Genomic DNA, 21,047 nt, shown 5'->3' with positions numbered 1-21,047 from the left:
GATTTTAAATTGGATGTTGGCCACCTTTTCAACAGTGTACAGAGATGTTCATCTAACACAGAATTCCTCTGGATGAGACACAATCTCACCACTTTTGTGCATCATCATAGGTTCCTTCTGTAGTCAGAGAGAGAAATTCCTCTTCTTGGAGACAATTTTTCTAATTCTGAAGGGAACATCTAAAATTAATAACTCACAAATGCAGTTATTTTTCTTCACTGTCTACAACAAGGTAACAAGCTCAGATAGAAATTTTCATAGCATAGGTGTCCATGTTCAATTAAGCATGGTGCCACTCTTTTTCTAAGTTAGTTGTCTAGATCAGCACCCTTCGGACATTTTTGATTCTGCACTACTAGCAGTAAAAAAAAGTTGAGTATGCATACCCAATATATGCATATTTATCTTTTCATGCACTTACTACTGATGTTCAGATTTTTCATTTCTCCCTCCCAGTGGATTGTTTCATGTACCTGTGAGATGTGCAAGCTCCATTTTGGAGACGATGAGTATAGATTTCCTCCAGCAATCACTTTCACCAGTGATTACTATAATGGAGTCCTTGATGTACATGCTGAATCACCTCTGGGAGTTCCTGTCTCTCTATTAATCATGAACAATTGTAAAATGATACAGCCAGGGAAATATTTAGTTTATATACAAATTGTCTTTTGTAAAAATTCCTAATGAAGAAAAATGTCAAAAAGTCTCAGAAAGCAGTGTTTTAGAGATAGCTCTAGACCTACTAATTTACGTCTGTCATGGCTCAATTGTAAGTGAAGTTTTGGCAAGAATAGATTGGTTACTCAGTGCCTGAGCACTAATTCTGTTAAGAAACAAAATCAAATTCCTTTAATTAATATTCCGTTAAGCATGCAGGAAACACTCATGCAATTGCAGGCTAATTTGTCTTACTTTAGCTTCATGGGTTATTATTTGGTAGTTTTACCAGAGCAACTGACTATGCACATGCTCCTGATCTGTTGGAAGTATAAAGTAGAGCATGCTTAGATAAGCCATCATAAGCAGTTTAAGCTAATACACGTCAAGAGGATATATTTTGGTTTTTTTTTAGTGAGATGGATATGTTTGGTCAGTTGGCATGGATAGATAACAAGCAATAATTTCATAAACCACAGCAACTTGGATCACTTGCCTTTGGGTGAACTTATTTCCCTTCTGACAAACTAACAGATGAAAGAATATCAATCTCGATAGAACCTAGGCGTGGACTTCTGAAAAGGAGATATCTGTTCTTAAATCATTTAGATTCTTTTGAGAGTTTTACTCAAAGATTAATGCTTCAAAAAACAAACAAACAAACAAACAAAAAAAACAGTTTATAAATGGAAAAGTGAAACAGATTTGTCTGAATTTAATGTTTCACATTTCCTGCTGCAAATATAAAGAATGTCCTCATTGAAATGCTCGCAAAACTTTGGATAGAAGATACTGTCAGAAAGCGATCATATGAATTAACCTGAAATTGTTGATATGTCAGTTATCCTGTCCTCTAGTTTAAAGAATAAAACCTATACATGTTCCATTAAAACAAACTCAAATAGACAGTATACACGCAAATGATTATGAACAATATAAATACCAAGAATTGCATATGGAGATTTTTGCTTATACATTATTAAATAAGGAGTAAAGTTAGTAATTTATGAAAAGGCAGCCCAGAAAATGCCCTAGAACTAAAATTTACCATAAATTGTTTTTGTCTGCTTGATTTATGGACTAACTCGCAAGCTCCAGCACTCACATGGTGTAGGAAGGGAAATGATTCCTGGGTAGCCATTCCTAGCTGTCATCTCTGCTCCTCTGTCACAAAGTGCTATGAAGAGGCAGGATGGGGATGTCGACTCATCTCCTGGTGGCTCACAGCCTGCAGTATTGATTCAAATATTCATGTGTTTCTTTTTGCCTTCACTTCGTGAGTTCTGCTCTGTGTCTCTGGTTCACAGTCCCTGCTGGATTTAGCAGCATCAAACAGGAGTTTGCTCCTTTCTGTGGTACTTCAGAAGGACCCTGAGTGAGATCCCCAAGATGTATTTTGATCTGTCTGTTCAGCATGTGCTATGGTCTCACCAGATGATACAACCAAAGAAAAACTGACATAAAATTTCAGTCCAATGTAACCTGGTATTTAGGACTTAGCACTCTGGTGGTTTGTGGTTAAACTAATAACTCTCTAGAATGCTGATGAAATTAACTCTATATTGAAATAAACATTCTGTTTAAATTTGTTTGTAGAATGGATCTCATGTGCTGGTTAGATATTGAACAGTTCAGAAAGATGCTCCACAAGGATAAAGAAAAAAGGGAGGAAAAATCCAAGGAAATTAAAAACAAGTACCTGAACAAAAAATACTTCTTTGGACCCAACAGCCCAGCTACCAGAGAGCAACAAGAACAGGTAACAGTTACACAACCGTTCATTAAGAACACTAATCGGTGGGACTGAGAATAGAGTCTGCAATCAGCATTACTTTTGCTTTTCCCCAAGCTATCTCCTCAAATGTTATCTTCATTTTTGACTCATACTTTATTTCTGGAACAGCACTAGTCTGGTTCTATTCTGCTTATGGAGGTTCATTGTTCCTGTTCAGGTTTCTCCTCCCAGATCCTCGTAGAACATATCTCCTTAAATCCCCATTTGAGGCCACAGCCAGGGCACACACAGCACAGCTCAAAATAAAGTGTTAAAATGGCTTTCAGACAGAGTGGCTTGTTCCAGCTTTCTATTTTGGTATGTCAGTAAAGTCACAGATGGCAAGTCTGAGCTGTGGTATCTTGATAGTTATGAAATTTACTTGGTCAAGCTGGGGTACTTTTTGCCAGAGTCTGTGTTCTATTATAGGTAGGGACAAATATAATCTGCTCCCTTTTATGAAAAGTACATGTGAGCCTTGGGTAAGCATGCTTTGCTTACAGTTAAGCTCATGCTTTGCTAAATCAAGGATGTAGAGAGACAAAGGACTTTTGGTATACACAAAAGTTTATGTCATATGTTTTTGTGTTTGGATTGCTTAGCTAATGCATTCAGGTGGAGGATGGGGACAAATCCTTCATGATCGGCTTCCTCCAGCAGTTCTGCTTGAAATTCAGCACTGGGTCCAGAAGAGATTAGAGGAAGAATGGCTGCCATTGTTCCTGGCAGATGAACAACAAGGAGCAGAAGGACAAGCAAAGGTAATTTTTTAACAACAGCAACACATGCAGGCATTGTTTTTTGTTTGGCTGATAATTTACCATTGGGATTAAAAGGTTCAGAGGAAAAGGAGCCTATAATGCACATTCAGATCACATTGAAAAAAGCACCTAATATGTACACGTTGAAGCATTTCAATTGCTAATTGTGAGGGTGATTCCTCTGAAGACTTAGTCTGGTTCACAGCAGTTAGATCCTAAGCCTAAAGAAGCTGGTGTTGGCTCTGCTGCCAGCTAGACTGCTGGGGGAGAATGCCCATCTTTGCTGCAGTGTTGCTCTCTCCATAAGCCATTCAGCCCAAGCTTGCACATAGACAACTTGCACATAGAAGAAATGCTGCTTTGTAAAGGATTTAACTAAGAGGACAAGAACACAAACAAATGAGTGGGCTTCCCATGCTGTGTGCTCTCTCTCATACACTGTCCATATTTTCCCATCTGGAGTTCCAGTGCCTGTAGAAATTACTCCAGATCTTGCGAAATGCTGCTGAGTCAAGGAGGTTAACTCCCACAGGTCTTGCTTCCCATTGGTTACTTTAAAAAGTTGCCAGAAAACAAGTGAGGAACCTTTCACTCCCATTGGCTCATTAGAAAGACTGGGGAATGGCCAGAGCTAACATCTGCTTTTATGGCTGGGATCTGTGCAGGAATATCATCCTGCAGGTGACAGTTGCAAAAAGACTTGTTTTCTCCGCACTGACACAAAAACTCTGATAAGTCAATGTCAGGGCAGAAGGAAACTTGACAGTTCCACCACGTGGACACACATGCACACTGCAATGATTCATAAAATCCATGATCATCTTCACATCAAGAGGTTTATTAGATGTGTTGTCAGAACTATACTGGATCCTTTTAATTGATCCAGAGCACTAAGCAATCAGAAAGTAGAGGTTCTCATAAGACAAATGATACTTTTAATAATGATTATATTAAAGCAAAATTTCCTAACCTTCTGCCCTTTTGATTTGAATTCTACTTCCTTGATGAGCCTTGGCGGAAGACCATGAGATAAGGCTAAGCTGCTAAGTTCTGGAAGCTCGCTCATGCCTCTTCTTGCACCTGCTGCACTGTACTGGCAGGAAGAGTAGCCCTCGCAGTTTGGAAAACACTGAATTAAGCTCTAATAAACCGTTTACAGGAAATACATAGTTTTAATCTGCTTTTAGTCTATCCCTAACTCCATTTATGTCTAACTGCTTTTTTCTCTTTCTTACTGCAAATTCAGAGGATGAAAAGGTCCTTTGAAGAATGTATTTTAGAAGAAATGAAACCAGATGACATTCTCCACTTGGCTTCATATTTCACAGTGACCAAACGCTGTGGGCATGCTATGTAGCCCTTATTCAGGAAATCTGCCCTTGATTTGAGGTGTATTTTTTGCTGCAAAGAAGCTGCAGGATCAATCTCTATTTTTCATATGTTTGTCCAAAAGAGCAAAAACATTTCATTGAAGAAACACCCTAATATTAGAACCCGAAATACAAGATGGATGGTTCCTCAGTGCATTATGGCTGAGATAAACAAGTGGAAGAGCACAATTTAACTGCTGTTGCCTCTTGACTTCTTAGTGCCTCAGTCTTAATGAACGTATGCTTATTTATAGCTTGACAGAGGATGGTGCTCTTGTTTTGGGTCCACAATAAGTTTCACGCATCAAGAACCAAATGAAGATGTTTCAACTATTCTTCCATTGCAGTCTCAATCATTAGAGAGCTGATCATCAAACAAGAAGATTTAAAAAATGAAATGACAATCTTTTCTTCAACCATAGGTAAGGGACAAAACTGAAGATCTCCTAAGACAGAAACAGAAGACAACTAGGACGTGGAAGGCAAGTGAAGTTTGTATGTCTCTTGTGTCTGCAGTTTCACTGTCTTTTCTGTTTGGACCTTGCACGTGATTGTTTTGGCTACAGTAGGGTTATTACTCACATTAGTGATGAATTTAGCTCCCTGCTGGATGTTCATGGTAAATTTCTCTCCCTTTCTGTCTGGAGAGGTCATACTTGAAATAAAAACGTCCCTTGTTCTGCACTGTAGATTACTCTTAACCCTCGTTAAACTGGTATTGTACCTTTAATTCACATTTATCTGTATTTTGCATGCAGTGGACTTATTGGGACAAGCTGTTCGTTCCAGCATCTGGTAGTTTATTTATTACTGCGAGTGGATTACGTGCAGACACAAAAGGGAATGTGAAGTATGCAGTGGAGTGGGCAGGTTTAATCATATCTCACAGTATCTGTTTCATTTAGAATTGTATTTTAATCTTACAGCACTGAGATAATATCAATTTTAAACATCTTAAACCTTTGTAATAATACATTTCATCAGATGTTTGCCAGTGTTTTCTCTTGAAGAGCAGAGAACTCATGGTGATTGCCAACATACAAGTTGCGTACATTTATTCAGTTGAACTTTTATTGTGTGTTGAAATCAAACTGGAGACCCGGTCACCAATTATCCATGCAAACCCTTAGCTCAGAACAGATCCAAAGTGCATGTGGGTTCTGTTAACTAAGTTTTCTTTTTGTCTGTTTGTCAGGAAGATAGTTATTTTCAGTATTCTGCTTTAAGGTTGCTGACCCAAAAGCTAAGCAGTACTTGTACACTAGTGTAGAGTTGGACAGCATTATGTTCTTCCTTTTATGAACAAGTGCCAAAAATGATTTTTCTCAAAAGCTGTCTAATCCTGGTCACAGTGGATGGCACACATGTGGAGGTGCGGAGGACATCTGAGAAGATGCTGTCTTACAAATTGAGCTGACTTTATTTTAACCAAGGGACTCTTTGGACAATCACCACACATCCTCCTGCAGGGGAAGGTGCCCATCCCTGGCGCCTCTGCAGCAGGACATGGAGCATAACCCTTGATTTTAAGTAAAACTGTAGAATGACTTTTGGCTTAGAATCAGGTTAGATTTCCAGGACTGTTTGCAACTAAAAATGTTTCTGTCCCATCCAGACCATTGAACAGCACTCCATCCCTCCAGGACTTTTGAGAGTTTTGTCCCACTGTTAGAAGATAGCTTTCATTCATCCATCTTATAACAGAGGGTGACTGTCCAGCTTGCTCCTCAGTGACAGCACTAGAACTATTTGTTCAGGCCAGCCTGAACTTCATTTCAAACAAAATGTCCCTGTGTAAGCCATCTTTCTTTCTCCATCCTTTCCTGGCTCCCTACTTGCTCTCTGCTTTGCAGCAGCAGGATTTTCAAAATGTCTCGATGACTTTAAGTTCTATTTTTCTATTGGTAGCATTATTCCACAGAGAGCAGACTCTCCAGCTTCTGTTGGTCATTATGGCAACACTTTTCAAAACTCATTTTGTTAGTGAGATCCCTGTCAGAAGCATTTAGCAGCTTCTAGCTATGTGGTTTGTCTGTTCCTTTTTCTTTGTTGTTTGTTTGCACAAAACTCACAAAACTCAAACTGTTCTCTAGAAAAGTAGCCTGTTGCCATAATCAATAACAATAGCTGTTTCCATACTTTATAGTATGTAGTCATATGGTCTAAATCATTGTCAGTCATTTCCTCTCCCATCACGTTTTCCAAAAAATGTTGCCCAAACCAAACTGGAAAAAAGAAAAGAAATGAAAAGAAAGAAATGAAACCTTGCCAAATTCTATTGTATCCATGTCATAAACTCATAAACTACTGAAAGTTAGGGTCAGTGCAAAGATAAGAATCAGGCAGTTTAAGCTAACTAATGCCTTTGTTATTGCTTTTTGAAACAAAGTTTATTTGGTGCATTTATTTCTTCTTTTGACAGCATGTGGACAACAAGAGGGTTTCTTCATCCAGTGAAATAATTGCTTTCCGCAAAGCGCTGTTGGATCCAGTGACAGCAAATCAGTTTCAACGCTTTGTGTCACTGAAAGGAGACCTACTAGAGAATGGAGTGCTCTTTTGGCAAGAGGTACAGAAGTATAAGGTATGGTAGTAAAGCGGCACAAGGGTACTACCATTCAGTTTGTAAGCAAATTTCATCTGTTACTGCAAATCAGGGGAAACTAATCTGGAAAACTGTAACAAGAATATCTCTAAGTATTTTCTTGTTCATAGGAAAACCTCATTCACTGTTCGACTGGTTTTGTTCCTTCAGAGTAATTGCTTTTTAATGACTTAAATATATTTTGCCTGTATTTCTTTTACTTGTTCAAACTCTAACATTCTCTTGAACCCCTAAGGGGTACTATTAACCAGCTAGTGCCCTGATTTTGGTATACATCTTCTGAGAACCAGAAAATATGAAAGCATTAAAATGTTCACTCTGTCTTTATTGCTGAATACTGTTAAACACAGAGATTATTGCTGAGTTTGGTAGTTCCTTAACAACCAGAGAGAAATTTTAAATGCAAGCAAATGTACAGCTGTAAAGATAGTATCTACCCCAAAAACTTGCATGTAAAATGCAGACACCAGCTGCCTTGCATTCCACACAGTGCAGTTGCATCTGACTGCAGCTGAGGAGGTGGCCAAGGTCAGCAGTGATTTCCTCTCTCCCATATACATACATGCCTCATTGTGCAATTGTGGTAGTGTGAGGCAACACACCGTCAGAATCTCATGGAGTGAAAATTTAAATCACACAGCAGCCTCTCAGTAGCACCCTGGACTGAATTCAAGATCACCGTGGATCTTTCTCTTGTTCCTCTTTTATTTTGCCTTTGGGATATTGCAGAGCTTCTCTTGGGCTCCTGAACAGGGTGGTCTGGGAGCATGAGGTTAGCTAACATGCTCAGAAATTTGGAGGTAAACACAGGTGATGCTGCAGTAGCACTTGGGAATCCTGCTGCAGGCACATGGCTGCATTTTCGCTGGTTAGTTCTGGCATTTGAATTTGGGGTCTCTTTTAGAAGTCACAGCTTCTCTGCTTCCAGAGGGCGATTGTCCTGTCCTCACAGAGTCTCTGACCTCATTATGAGGAACTGTAGGCTGAAATGCTCTCTAGAGGTGCTGCTATCTCTTGGTTACCAGGAGACTAGCTTAGACTAGGAGCTTGACATTAAGGCACCTGAAGGTAGATGGCATGAATTCTCAGAATATCTGGTGTTTTTTTCAGATTTGTTCCTCTTCATTCCTGTACTGCGGAAAACACAAATTTGCGGCAAATGTGGAATGTAGTTTAAACTTTTTTTTTCTGTGGATCTGCTTTCTGAAGAAAGCCTTCATTGTTTTATATCCTCCCCCCTCTCCTTCTTTTTTGTTAATTTTATTTGTCTTCTTATCAAGAAAAACTACAATCTAACCATATTTCTACATGCATGTGATTTGTCATGGTTGGCAGTTGATGCTCTTTATAGAAACAAAGGGCTGGAGTAGTAGGAGTGTTGTGGGTCAGGCTGAACTGGAGGAATATTGCCAAAGCTGTGGGCAGTGCTCTGCATAGTGCATGCTTGTGTTGTCTGAGCCCTATCATGCCATCAGTTTAGATAGAACTCCCTTGGGGAGCCGCAGCCTGCATTGCTCCTTGTAACCCATTCGGGCTGGTGAATCACATCTTGAGACAAACAAAAAATTAATTTTTTTTTTTTTTTGAAAACAAATGTGATGAAATATAACTCTGTGGATCATTTCCATCTGTTCCTCTATGTTTGTGTCTCATTCCTCTTCATATCTTATGGCTGTTTTCTTCCCACTTACTACTGCGCTCTGCTTTTTCTTCTATGCTAGATGAGCAAAGAAAGCCATAATATATTCTTAGGATATACTGAATATGTTTTTGTTTTGCTGTATTTTCTTTGTTGTAGCTGTTATCATTCTTTTTTCCTTCACAAAACTAAGAAGTATCCATAATAAAACAAACCAGCTCTTCCACATGCCACATTTCTGGTTAAAAGCCCTGTTTTTAATTTCTGCGCAAAGTAAATAGCCAGCCTTCTCTACCAAAACTAAATGCATATTCTTCATTTAGAGAGCTCTCTTCCTGAGCATTCTCCAGAGTGCTCATTGTGCCCTTATTAGATACATGAAATAATCTATTATTATAGAAATGTCTTGATAGATGGAACGTATGAGTTTCAAAGGGTTTCAAGGAAGCTGAATGACTTTTCTCTCCTGTCAAAGTCCAGTGGTTGCATCATCAGAGTGTGAAAACACAGTTAAATTTGCCTTTACCAGAATTATAGGACCATATTAAAATGGTAGAAAACCCCATTGCCCCTTTGAGATCTTACCTTTGTAAGTTCAGGTTTGTTTTGTATTCTGTCCATCCTGCCATGAATTATTTCAGACCTTGATGTTTTGGAAAACTAGAAAATCTTAAAGAATGGGGAAATGAGAAGATTTCAATGAATGGTAGATGTACTTGTAGCTGAAATTGTCCTTCCTTGTGCCAACATTCCTGGTTGTAATATCTTGTATCCCTCTAAATAATTCCTCTGTTTTTTTGGAGTTTGTAGAGTGCTAGTGTCTTTTTTTTTTTCTTTTTTTTTTCCCAGTTACTATTGCAATGCTATTCATAGCAAGCTCATTGTGAAAATCAGTGCATTTCAGACCTGTAGGTGTGATTTTCTTTTCAGCAGTGTCTCCTATTTGCCTGTAATATACTCAGATTGAAAGCAGGATAAAAAATACACTGGCTATCAGAGCATGCAGTCAGAGACTATCACCTAAAATCAGTGACTGCTGTATATCTGCATTTGCAAACCAGAAGTCTCACTCATGTTTTAACTATGGCTGTGACCATGCACATTTGCTATAAGAATTTCATCCTACACACTGAAGAATCTGCCTGTGTAATTATTTTTGTATGACTGCTACTCTTTGATCAGTGATCCCCTGCAAAGAGTCTTGCATCTCTCTCTACGTTGACTGAAAGTGCTGTTTTTTGTCTTTCAGGATTTGTGCCATTCTCACTGTGATGATGCTACAGTCCAGAATAAGATCACAACTATTATTGATCGCTTTATCAATTCCACCGTACCCCCAGCTTTGCAGATTGACATCCCAGCTGAACAAGCAAAGAAGATTTTGGAGCACAGGAAAGATCTAGGACCTTACGTTTTTAGAGAGGCACAGGTAAGAAGCTGGGAAAACCTCTGTAACAGATATGGCTAGAGTTTGTGTGGCTGATTTAAAGGACAGTCTTCATTGCTTCTGTGACAATTTTGACTCTATATATAAGCCTGGACATGAAGTAGAACACTAGAGTAATCATCTTCAGTGAAGACTGTCTGGTGAATACGACAGACAGGATTCAGTTATTTGCTGCTATACAAGCTGGACAATTTGTGTTAGCTAGCTGATCCTAGAAAGGTGGTATCCAGGTCTGTGTAGGCATTCTGTCAGTATGAATGAAGGTTGTTCATTTTTTGAGTCACTCATTCTTTATCATTTAGTTAATACCAGAGAAGCAATTTAGAGTATTCGTTCACGGAAATATGGAAAAAATGCAGATGTGAGTAAAGCACAAAGCTTAACTTACTGAATATTTCCCTTTACTACTGAAAGTCTGCAGACAATTTTCTGTCTCTGATCTGTGTACTAATCAGACTGAGCAGCAATTTACGAACCCTTAGTGCAGACTTCTTATTTTCTTATTCCTTGCTACTAACTTCTACGACGTATCTCCTAAAAACAAGAAAGCTAGCTCTTCTTCCAATAACATTTCCAGCAACACATTTAAAACTCAAATGTAAGTCCGCAAAATATTTTGATTGAACTATGGTTTGTCAGAGAAAAGGGTAGGTAAAATCCTCAGAGAAACAAGACTTATTTCAGTCTGTGTTTAAAAAAAAAAAAAAAAGTGGCAGAAAGAAGGCATAAAATCAGGGGAAGAACTTGGCCAAAAAGTTGTGACTCAAATATGATGGCGACTCAAATGTCACTTTCAGGTACTTTGAGCTAGAAGCCGTGAAATGCTGAGCTTGCTCGACTCCTTAGAAGCCAGCTTTCTGAGTGAGAATAATAATAAATAAAATGCAAACTGTGAGCCCCAGTACACGCAGCAACAGAAATCGCTGAGCCCCTCTGTTTGCTCTGTAAAAATTGTTTTTCTTATTCTAGTTCAAAAAAGACCCTGTGAGAGATTATATCATTTAAAAATTATCCAAGATTTGCTCATAGATCTGTAATGTGGTTTAAGAGTCTTTCCAGAGGCAAAAAAAGTATTTCCTTTCTCTTAAGGAGGAAAAAACCTCTCTCCCTAATGAACTGAATATTTGAAATACTTGAGCAGTACAGTGGTGCAAAAGAAATTCTACTGGTGTATATTTTATCAAGAATACTTGTAAAAAAATGATAGATGTTTTCATTAATGCAAACAATTGTTTAGGGAAATATAAAAAAAGAAACTGCCTTTTAACTGTGTTTTAGGAAGATTTCTCACCAGTAATAAACACCCTGATGAAAAGCATGTGCCGAGCAAAGCTGGGTTGAAATGTCAGGACATAGTACGTAGGAGGAACAAGGCTGTGTATTCAAAAAGAAATAGTTATTTCATTCTCATGGTAAAGTACATTTTATTTTACAGGAAACTCTGACTTCCTAGCACAGTTGAGGTTGACTTTCTCTTTTTCTGCACAGATGACAATTTTTGCTTTACTGTTCAAATTTTGGCCAAAATTTTGCGAGTTTCGAAGCCGTTTGCCTAGTGACAAAATTTTACATGCCTTGGAGAGAAAAAAAGGAAAACAGATGCAGACGAAGGAAGGGAAAATATCAGAGGAAAGTCTCATGAAGTTTCAGGTGAGAGCTGACGGACTGAATAAAATCTGTTTCAAGGGCAAACGGATAGGAATACAAATATCCGTTTCTCAGCCTGAACCAAAGCTACCGAAACCTTTTTGTTAGAATTCAAGCTTTACATGCAATATAGTCTTAGGATGGTTAGTTCCCAATCCTGCCAATGCATGTATATACATATGTTTAACTTGAAGCAGATGAGTCAGTGGAATCCTACTTCCATTAAGTAGGGGAGAAAATATATTTTAGTGATTTTTTTGTGCCAAGAGAAGAGCAGAAAAGAGGGCTGACTTTAAAATACATGCATGTGTACGATGGTTAACTGCAAACCTGCTTACACTTTCATGTGTACTGTCCTTTTCTAGAACTTACAATCCTGCTGGGTCACTATTAAAAAAAAAAAGCAGTTAAACAAAAAGATTTCACATTTATTGTTGAGAAAGAGCATTTGAAAAGTCTGCATGTTATTATTAAAAATACGTACGTACTTCGTGCACTCTTTGTCTTTTCTCATTTCTCAGCTTTGACAGTGAAATTGCAAGACTGTTCACAATGAGTTTCCAGGCAGTGTCAGTGCATTAACAGAACTGGGATCCCTACAGTAATAGCACTTGTTAATTTATTTTTCTTTGATTTTTTTAATTATTATTATGTATATATTTTGCTATTGATTGTATGCTTTACAAAAGCTTTTTTTTTACAAAATGTAATTGTTTGGCCAGTGTGGAGGGGAGAACATTTCAAAGGCAGAGAAATTATTGATCTTGCAAATGTCATAAACAGCATTAAAATACATTTACATATTTTAAATACCTTGTAAATGTGTGTTGAGACATTACTCATGGTGATATCCACATACTTGGACAGATAGATGTATCTGCTGCCTATAGGAACAGGTACACATTATTATCTTCTTTTTTAGACATATGAACACTGAGAGCCAGGGAACTGTTACTCAAAGTGGCACAGCAATGTCAAGTAAAGTCTACAATTCAAGAATTCATGTTGCTTTCTCCAAAGCTCCCTGCCTTCATTCAGATATGTCTGGCAAGGCCATTGGCAATACTTATAGTGCAAGAATGCAATAATTCAATGTAGTACACTTTTGTGTTTTCACAGACTTATTTTTTCCATCTGTTTGTTGCCTGTCTATAATATTTCTGATTAAGATCAAGGAAATAAGGAGCAAATCTTGGCCAGGAGGGTAAAGACCTAGTTTTTATGGGGAACAAATGAGAAAGGTGAATTACTCTTCTAAGCTGGTAAGAAACTTTAGAAACAGACAGGCAGGGAATGCAGCTCAGAAAACAGTTTACAGACTATTCATAAAAAAGAAAAAGAAAAAGAAAAAGAGAAAAGAAAAGAAAAGATCACTAAACTAGTTATATTCTCTTGAAAAAATAGGTAGAACAGATCAGTCTTTGAAACCCTTTCCCCCTCTGTTTTTAAAGAGTTTACTATTCCATGTTCTCTTCTGTGAGATTTCTGTCCCCTTGGTGACAACATAACTACTCAGACGGTTGATCCCATATCCCTGGCAGAGCACTGCAGGAAGCTCCTAAAGCCACGTGGCCAGGTTCAGGACAGAAACTTTTTCCACCTCCTGCAAAGTCCAGTTCCTGCTCCTCCCCACCAAGCTCACGTTGAAGGAGAGGGCACCTCTGGCAAGAAATTAGAAATTATATTTTTTATAATATATATTATATTTGAAATTATATTTTTTCTTCTGGTATTTTTCTACCCCAGATATAATTTGCCATTTTTATTTTCTGCCAAACTGAACAAGTGTCATCCTGGGGGTGGAATTTTACTTTTTCCTTTGTCAAAAATTTGTCTCTGAGGTGGCTGATTTATTGTGGGTTTGCATTGCTGTCTAAACTGACTAGATAAGACAGCTGGATCTTTATGCCGCATAAAGGAAAAACAGGCAGACAAGGTGGTTTTCACTGAATAATGATGCATGACTCGGTATTTTTTGACTATCACCGTATTTTTTGTGGGTGCTGATTTGGTATGTATGGGCCAGGTGTTGCTTAAGGCCTCCTTGCTGTGGTGTCAGTGCAGGGCCGTGGCTGACAATCAGGGAAACCGCACTCTGTACAGCAGAGACCTCTTTCAGTTTGTGTTGGAAGGCAGGAAGGAGTACATACGGTGCAAAGTAAGCTGCAACACGTGGCACAGTGTGTTTGCTTCAGCATAGAGCTGAAATAGTTGCTTTAAAAGATACTGCCTTGGGAGAGTATGGTTTACTTCTCCCTTTTCACATATTTGCACTTAATGTGTCACAGCTACATAGGCTCATCTTTGGCCCTTCTGTGGATTTGTTCCTCTTTTAACTTCACATGCCACATACTTAGAAAAATGCAATTAGTCACTTTTTGCAGACTGCCTTGGTGCCAGTTTTTGTAATTCATTGCATGCACAATTGCCCTTTACCTTCAAAACAGATTTTTTAGATTTTAGCTGTCAAGCATACAAAACAGTATGAACTTACACTATAAGTTCTCTGCATTTAACAGAGAACGGTTAAAAACATTTACATTTATATCTGCTCCTATCTCTTTTAAAGTATTTTAATAGTAAATTTATTTGTTAGTAAGTAACATCATGGACTATTACACTGCCATAACACTGATTTATTTTGGAAGGCATTACTAAAGAACTCATTTAATTCACCATTTACACTTAGTAACACAGCAGACATAAATGTTATATTAGTATATTAGTATACACAGTATTCTATACTGGCTTTAGCCTCCCTGTTCCAACAACTGAGGGTCCCACAGGTATCAGCGAGCCTGCCTGCAGAGAGAAGATAAGCACCACGCTGCCTGGGCACTGTAGATGGCAGGGCTATTGGACAGTGGGGATGATGAGGAAGGAACAGGCACCTTAGGAGCAAAGAAGTAGGATTCTGGTCCTTCTGCAGATCTTCTGGGGACATATGAAATGAAGGCAGTCTGCAGGAAGACACTGGTCAGGAATCCTTGATTAGGGCAAAGAAAATTATTAACAAAATGGTATCCCTGATATTTTTCAGTATGCACAAGGTTATAATTATAAAACTGAGCATTACAAAACTATATATTCGTAGTAAAAAATTATACTGCTTATTTTACTGCTTATAATACTATCATATTTTGAATGACAAATTTTGCTTCCTCCGGTTTGCTTTTTACTTTAGCCCATTAACTTTAGGTCTAATTGGGAGTTCTTATTATTGTCAGGGTAAAGAAGTGGCAAGCAGTGCTCTGGAATATCAGGCTGATGTGGAGAGAAGACCAACATCATTTTCAGATGGATATGGATATGGATATGGATATGAGTGGCAGGTGAATAATAACATGTTGCTACAGATATCGTCACATGAGATTAAATGATCTTGGGAGAATGAGAAGGTGGATTTGGTTTAGAATATTATCACATAGTTCTTCAATAATTATTCATTCTTTTACTCTTAAGTTTGCTATTATTCCTTCCTTCCTTCCTTCCTTCCTTCCTTCCCTCCTTCCCTCCTTCCCTCCTTCCCTCCTTCCCTCCTTCCCTCCTTCCCTCCTTCTCTCCTCTTTCCCTCTTTTTTTCCCTCTTTCTTTCATTTTCTTCTTTTTTTTTTCCCCATTTTCTCTCGTCCTTCCTAACTTTTTGACTTCCTGACTTAGTTTCTGAGTAGTAGTATTACATAAAACTTACTAAGATCTTTTGGTAAGGGGATTTTAAAGAATATCTATTAAAAGGTAAGTTAAAGGAATGGAAGTTCAAGTCTGGAATAAGAAATTTTTCATTACTTGGCAAATCTATAGCTTGCAAAAAATTGGTTTAGATTTGAGTTTATTTCTACTCACGCATCAAAATATGAAGATGAACTCATTTAAAAAATCCAGGTATTTATACGGAAAATGAGACAAAAAGTAGCCACATAGTACTTGTTGCAGAATGTATTTAATGATGCATCAAATCTGTAGTGAAAAGGTAGCAGTCATTTTATTGCAGAAATGTGAAGAATATGCACTCCAACTTGGATATATGAAGTAATCATTCATAGCTATACTGACACTGACATAATATAATGGAGAATCTATGCTATAAGTACTTACTAAGACACAAAATGACAGATGGCCCCCAAACTTCTCATGTTGTAAGGAAATAACAGTATAGTTCCCATTCTGATTTGGAAGAGTGACCTGAAGTTTGCATGGAACCTGAACTGTGTTTGTTTCACTTTTAAAAGCAACATTAGTTCATTAAAGACAGGTCTGGACAATTCTTTTCTAGGGGTAACACCATTCTGCTGGACAGGGCAGGCAGAAAGAATGGTGAGGCTAATGAGTTTTGAGATGTGATTTGAGAAATGGCACATTGGAGGGATGTATCAAGGAGATGAAATGAAGTCCTCAAAAACACTAAATACTGTAGCTTTGAAAGGAGAAGTCTGCTGTATTTAGTTTCTGAAGAAAAAAGTCAGAGTTTATTAAATTGCATCTCATGCTGTTTTGAAATCTGCTCATTTGTAGCGATATTATTTTTCACATGATTCCAGTACTGTAATGATAAAAGTTCTCTTTTCAATAACTGAGATTATTCAACAAATGGGACAAAACGTAAACAAGTTCTTTATCTCATTGTTGAAATGGACCGTGAACTACCAGTGATGTGGTCAGGATGCTGATTTTTTTAATGATTCTTGCAGGCTTCCTGGTCCTACTCCAAGTACATAGAAGCCTTGGAGCAAGAGAGAGTACTCCTTAAAATGCAAGAAGATCTGGAGAAAAATTCGTCATTATTTACAGGTTATAATGCAAGGGGAAATGGCCATAAACTGGAGCACAGGAACTTCTGCTCCAATATGCAAAAGAACTTCATGGTGAGGGTGAGAGTGATGGAGCACTGGAACAGGCTGCCCAGAGAGGTTGTGGAGTCCCTTTCTCTGAGATATTCAAGACCTGCCTGGACGCTTACCTATGCAGCCTGCTGCAGGGAGCCTGCTTTGCAGGGAGGTTGGACTGGATGATCTCTGGAGGTCCCTTCCAACCCCTACAGTTCTGTGATTCTGTAGTTCAAGGACATGTTTAGTTGAAATTCTCTCAGTATATGGGCTTTGTTTGCTTTTATTTGGTGTATCTACCTCTCTTACACATTTGATTTCTGTAGCACATTGAGAGATAAGTTTTCTATAAAAGGGGAAAGTGAAAGTTGCATGGTACCAGCATTGTCTCTACTGCAAAGGTCATTCTGCAGAGGGGAATATTGGCCATTTCTTCATTCTGCACTGTGACACAGCAGTACTGTTTGAGTTACATAGAATTTTCACATTCCTAGCTTCTTGTACTTCATTAACCCATATACAATAGATATTGAACTTTTGTTTCACCATTTTGTCAGTATAGTTTCAGAGCTTTTATGAGACCTTATCTTGTGCTTCTGTGAGTATCCACACACTATCTTCTTCAAGGATATTATGACCTGTTTGAATAGCTCCACTTAGCAGCAAGGCTAGAAATAGAAATAGATATTAAAACATTCAATTTCATATCATTTTAATTTTCTTTTTCTGTACAGGTACCTCGTCTATGTCCTTCCCAAAGCCTGAAAACTCTGAAAATTCCACAATTTCTCCAAAGAATAGTCTGACTTCAAAGAAACACTCAGATCTTCCCAAAGAAATAGAAAGTGAGTACCAAACAGTTAACGAGTGTACTTTGAAATTTGGATTCTTAAAAGCTAACTTTCCCGCTCCGTGCTAACATTCATTAGTAATAAGCTATTCCATTCCAAATCTTGTTTAAGTGAGACCTGAAGCTGTACAGTCTCAATGTGAAAGCAATATTATTTTTACTCCAACCATATCAAGTGATGCTAATGTTGGCCAGATAAATTTTTTTTTTCAAAATGGCAGTCTCTGAAGTGTGGTTATCTTGGCTTTCCAGTTAAAATATTTTAAATAGGTGCAAAAAGTGATGCAGGCTGGCAAAAGACACCGAATTAGCAATAGACATCTCTGCTGAAGCATATTAAGCATTAGAATGGGAGAAAGTAGTAGGATAGCAGAGATTTATTAGGAAAAGATCAGAGAATCCGCTAGAGAGTTTTTGAAGCCTTTACTGAAATTAGATAGACTTAAAAAAATGATAAAACTTGATTCTGTTATCCCCCTTCCCTCTCTGTTCCTCCTTTGTCTATTTCTGTACTTCACTTCAATTTTAAGCCAATTGGTGTCCAGCCTTTCCTCATCCTCCTAAACTTTCCAATGCTGAATACAATTTTCCTGTAGCAGCACTTTCTGCATGTGGCTTCAAGAAGAAAGCTGCATTTTTCCTTTTCTTTTCTAATACTCTCTTTTTGCCCTCTCACCTCCTCTAGCTGCAGGTAAAACTCATCCAGTTGCACTGGACTTTATGTACATTTGCAGGTATTACTATGCTTTACGCTTTCATGCATTTTTGTGCTGTAGTTATGCTTCACATGAAGTTATAACAACATGAGGAGTCCTTGTGCAGGGACTTCAGTTTTGCTCTGTAGTTGAAACCTCCAGTTGGGCAAAAGGTTCAAAGGGGCCCTAGGAGGTGGTTGCAGTATTTTCTGCAGGCCAGCCAGCAGTCCCTTGCCCACTTTGATTTTATAAAAAGGCGCAACTGACAGGTATCAGGCTGTGGTACGGGCTAATGGAATGAGAAACTAGAGGTCTTGGGAGGTTTGAAAGGTCTCTCCCACTTGCTCTAGTTACAACCTGTTCTCCAAGTCCACTAGAAATTTGCATGCCACACCTCTTCCCAATAACTCAATAGCTTTTAGTCATTTCCTCCTTTTCCATCATGACTCTCTGGTAGCTCTCCTCACTCACATATTGATCTGTTTGTACTGCATGTGGGCCAAAATATCTACAAAAGACCACCACTGCTTTTGACAGCTTCTCTCCACTTAGTTACAGAAAAAGTCATGCCTTGTGCACTGTATATAAATGGCAAGGTTTGGTAGTGGGTTGGAGGGCTGGTCTCTGCTAAGATAGAGCAGGAGCTGCTGGAAGCAGCTGATTTTGACAGGCTCAGTACTAGGCCCAACACAGAGCTGAGCCCACTAGGCTGGTTGCTCTGTGAGGCAGTTTAAGAATGGACAAACAAAGCCAAAAAGAGGAGGAGAGAATAAAAAGGGTGAAAAACAGCAAAAGGAGCAGCAAGTTCAATAGAGAATGGGGAGAAGGAAAAGGAGGAGGTGCTTTGTGGTACAAAGGAATGCGGTTTAGTGGGCAATATTGGTGGTAGGTGGACAGTTGGACTGGATGATCTTTGGAGGTCTTTTCCAACCTTGGTGATTCTATTATTCTACAATTCATGGAGGGGCAACCTGAGGAGAACACACAATGGAGCAGAGGAAAAGAGTGAAAATGGTGAAGAGGCAGAGAAACTGCCATGTACATACCACAGCTTCCCCCTTGTACTGACCATTGCCTCACCAAAGGGGCTATGTGTGACCTGTAATGGTAACGAGCAGGGGAAGAGAGGAGCTTGAAGTACTTGAGCTTGGGAAAAGAGGAGGGAAAGTGCTTTCCCTAAATACAGAAATGTTTCTTTCTTTCTTTCTTTCTTTCTTTCGTTCTTTCGTTCTTTCGTTCTTTCGTTCTTTCGTTCTTTCGTTCTTTCGTTCTTTTGTTCTTTCTTTTGTTCTTTCTTTTGTTCTTTCTTTCGTTCTTTCTTTCGTTCTTTCTTTCGTTCTTTCTTTCGTTCGTTCTTTCGTTCGTTCTTTCGTTCGTTCTTTCGTTCGTTCTTTCGTTCTTTCTTTCGTTCTTTCTTTCGTTCGTTCTTTCGTTCTGGCATTTTGAAAATTGCCAATACTCTCAAATGATAATACCAGCTGGAGTATGACTGTCTCATTCAGGGTGTAGTAGAGTGATTGGCAGGCTCTGCTATTCAGCTGTCCACAGCTGAGCTGCAGGGGTTGAGAGGCACTGGCAGGGCTGCATGTAAAAGTTTCTGCTTTGTTTGCCAACTGTGCTCTTGGCTCCAGCTGACATTACGCAGCTCTTGGTTCCAAAGCATGCTCGTTTGCCAAATTCTACCTAAAAATTTATTCTGAAATTCCTAATTAAATAAAACCTTTGATGTTTATTTTATGTCTTAGAAAGGCATGCCTTCTTTCACAGTAGATTCTGCTTTGGTGGAAATACAAATGAAAATTAAAAAAGCCCAGTGTGGATTAAAAAGCTATAACTGGTATTAGCAAAGAAATTGACTCTAGGAAGTAGAGTGGGAGCTTCAGTTTCTTGAAGTATTTAAATTACGGGACTTTACCATGTTCTTCCCTGCAATTCTTTGCATGCATATGTTTTTATATTTTGAATGTTGTGAAAATTGTTCTACTTTGAATGGTAATTGCAGTCAGTATACAATTTGGTTGATTTTTTTTCCACTACATAGAAAGATAGCTACCTTACTGTTGCCACAAGCTAACGTTATCAGTTGCATGATAAAGGTATAATTTATGCCAAACCAGTCTAGAAGCTTTTTCAGAAGACTGATAACAACTGCTTTTATACATATTGCTATGTAAAATGCTTATTAATGTTAGCAGATGTTGCACTTTAATCCCCCAGAATGATTGTTTGGTAGCAGCAGGAGATTTATTAAGCTTGAGTTGTGTGAAATTGTGTGTGCATAAGCTGCTATTTAGATTGTAAAAATGCCATTGAAAACTGTTAAAAAGTTCTAACTGTAATTGGCAGAGAGGTATTAGCTGTTCTAAAAGAAGTATATGTGTACGGTTGGCCCTTGTGCTGTAACCTCTTTATCATTTATCTTCTTGTATTAATGTCACTGAATTATTAATTCATGAGCAGGGTTGGATAGGGTGAAGGCACTATTTAAATGTGTGGCACATGTATCCTTATCGCTGTAGACTTGAAAAGAGTCATTTTGTGTTATCTGTAAAATGGAAAGGACATTTAAAATTTCATTTACAGTAATCCACTTCACTTCCCAGTAAAACACCTAGATTATTGCTACCGTAATATAATGTTCATATTCAAATTTTGTAATCTTTCCACTCTGTTCGCTTATAAATATTGTTGATAGACAAATGTAGACTTTTTTTTTTCTTTTTAGTTACACTTAAGAGTTCACGAACTGGAGCAGAACATACAAAGAGCAAGATTTT

At 38.2% G+C, this 21,047-nt stretch overlaps 1 protein-coding gene across 3 annotated transcripts in view; it reads left to right on the top strand.

Moving 5' to 3' along the window:
- RGS22 (regulator of G protein signaling 22) overlaps positions 1-21,047 on the top strand; it is a 68,561-nt gene that overhangs the window by 41,645 nt on the left and 5,869 nt on the right. The window contains exons 19-27 of one of the 3 annotated variants that reach the window (XM_019614169.2): positions 2,257-2,419; positions 3,037-3,195; positions 4,988-5,047; positions 6,988-7,134; positions 10,059-10,238; positions 11,745-11,906; positions 15,131-15,235; positions 16,591-16,690; positions 17,460-17,570. In XM_019614169.2, the coding sequence (XP_019469714.1) occupies positions 2,257-2,419; positions 3,037-3,195; positions 4,988-5,047; positions 6,988-7,134; positions 10,059-10,238; positions 11,745-11,906; positions 15,131-15,235; positions 16,591-16,690; positions 17,460-17,570 (1,187 nt within the window). Of the gene's footprint in view, positions 1-2,256; positions 2,420-3,036; positions 3,196-4,987; positions 5,048-6,987; positions 7,150-10,058; positions 10,239-11,744; positions 11,907-15,130; positions 15,236-16,590; positions 16,691-17,459; positions 17,571-21,047 lie in introns of all 3 variants that reach the window. The other 2 variants (XM_019614168.2, XM_019614171.2) reach the window with 2 other exon arrangements.

Source organism: Meleagris gallopavo, chromosome 3, assembly GCF_000146605.3.
Source record: "Meleagris gallopavo isolate NT-WF06-2002-E0010 breed Aviagen turkey brand Nicholas breeding stock chromosome 3, Turkey_5.1, whole genome shotgun sequence".
In the NCBI taxonomy this organism is placed as follows: Eukaryota; Metazoa; Chordata; class Aves; order Galliformes; family Phasianidae; genus Meleagris; species Meleagris gallopavo.
This window is presented reverse-complemented; position numbering and strand designations above follow the sequence as displayed.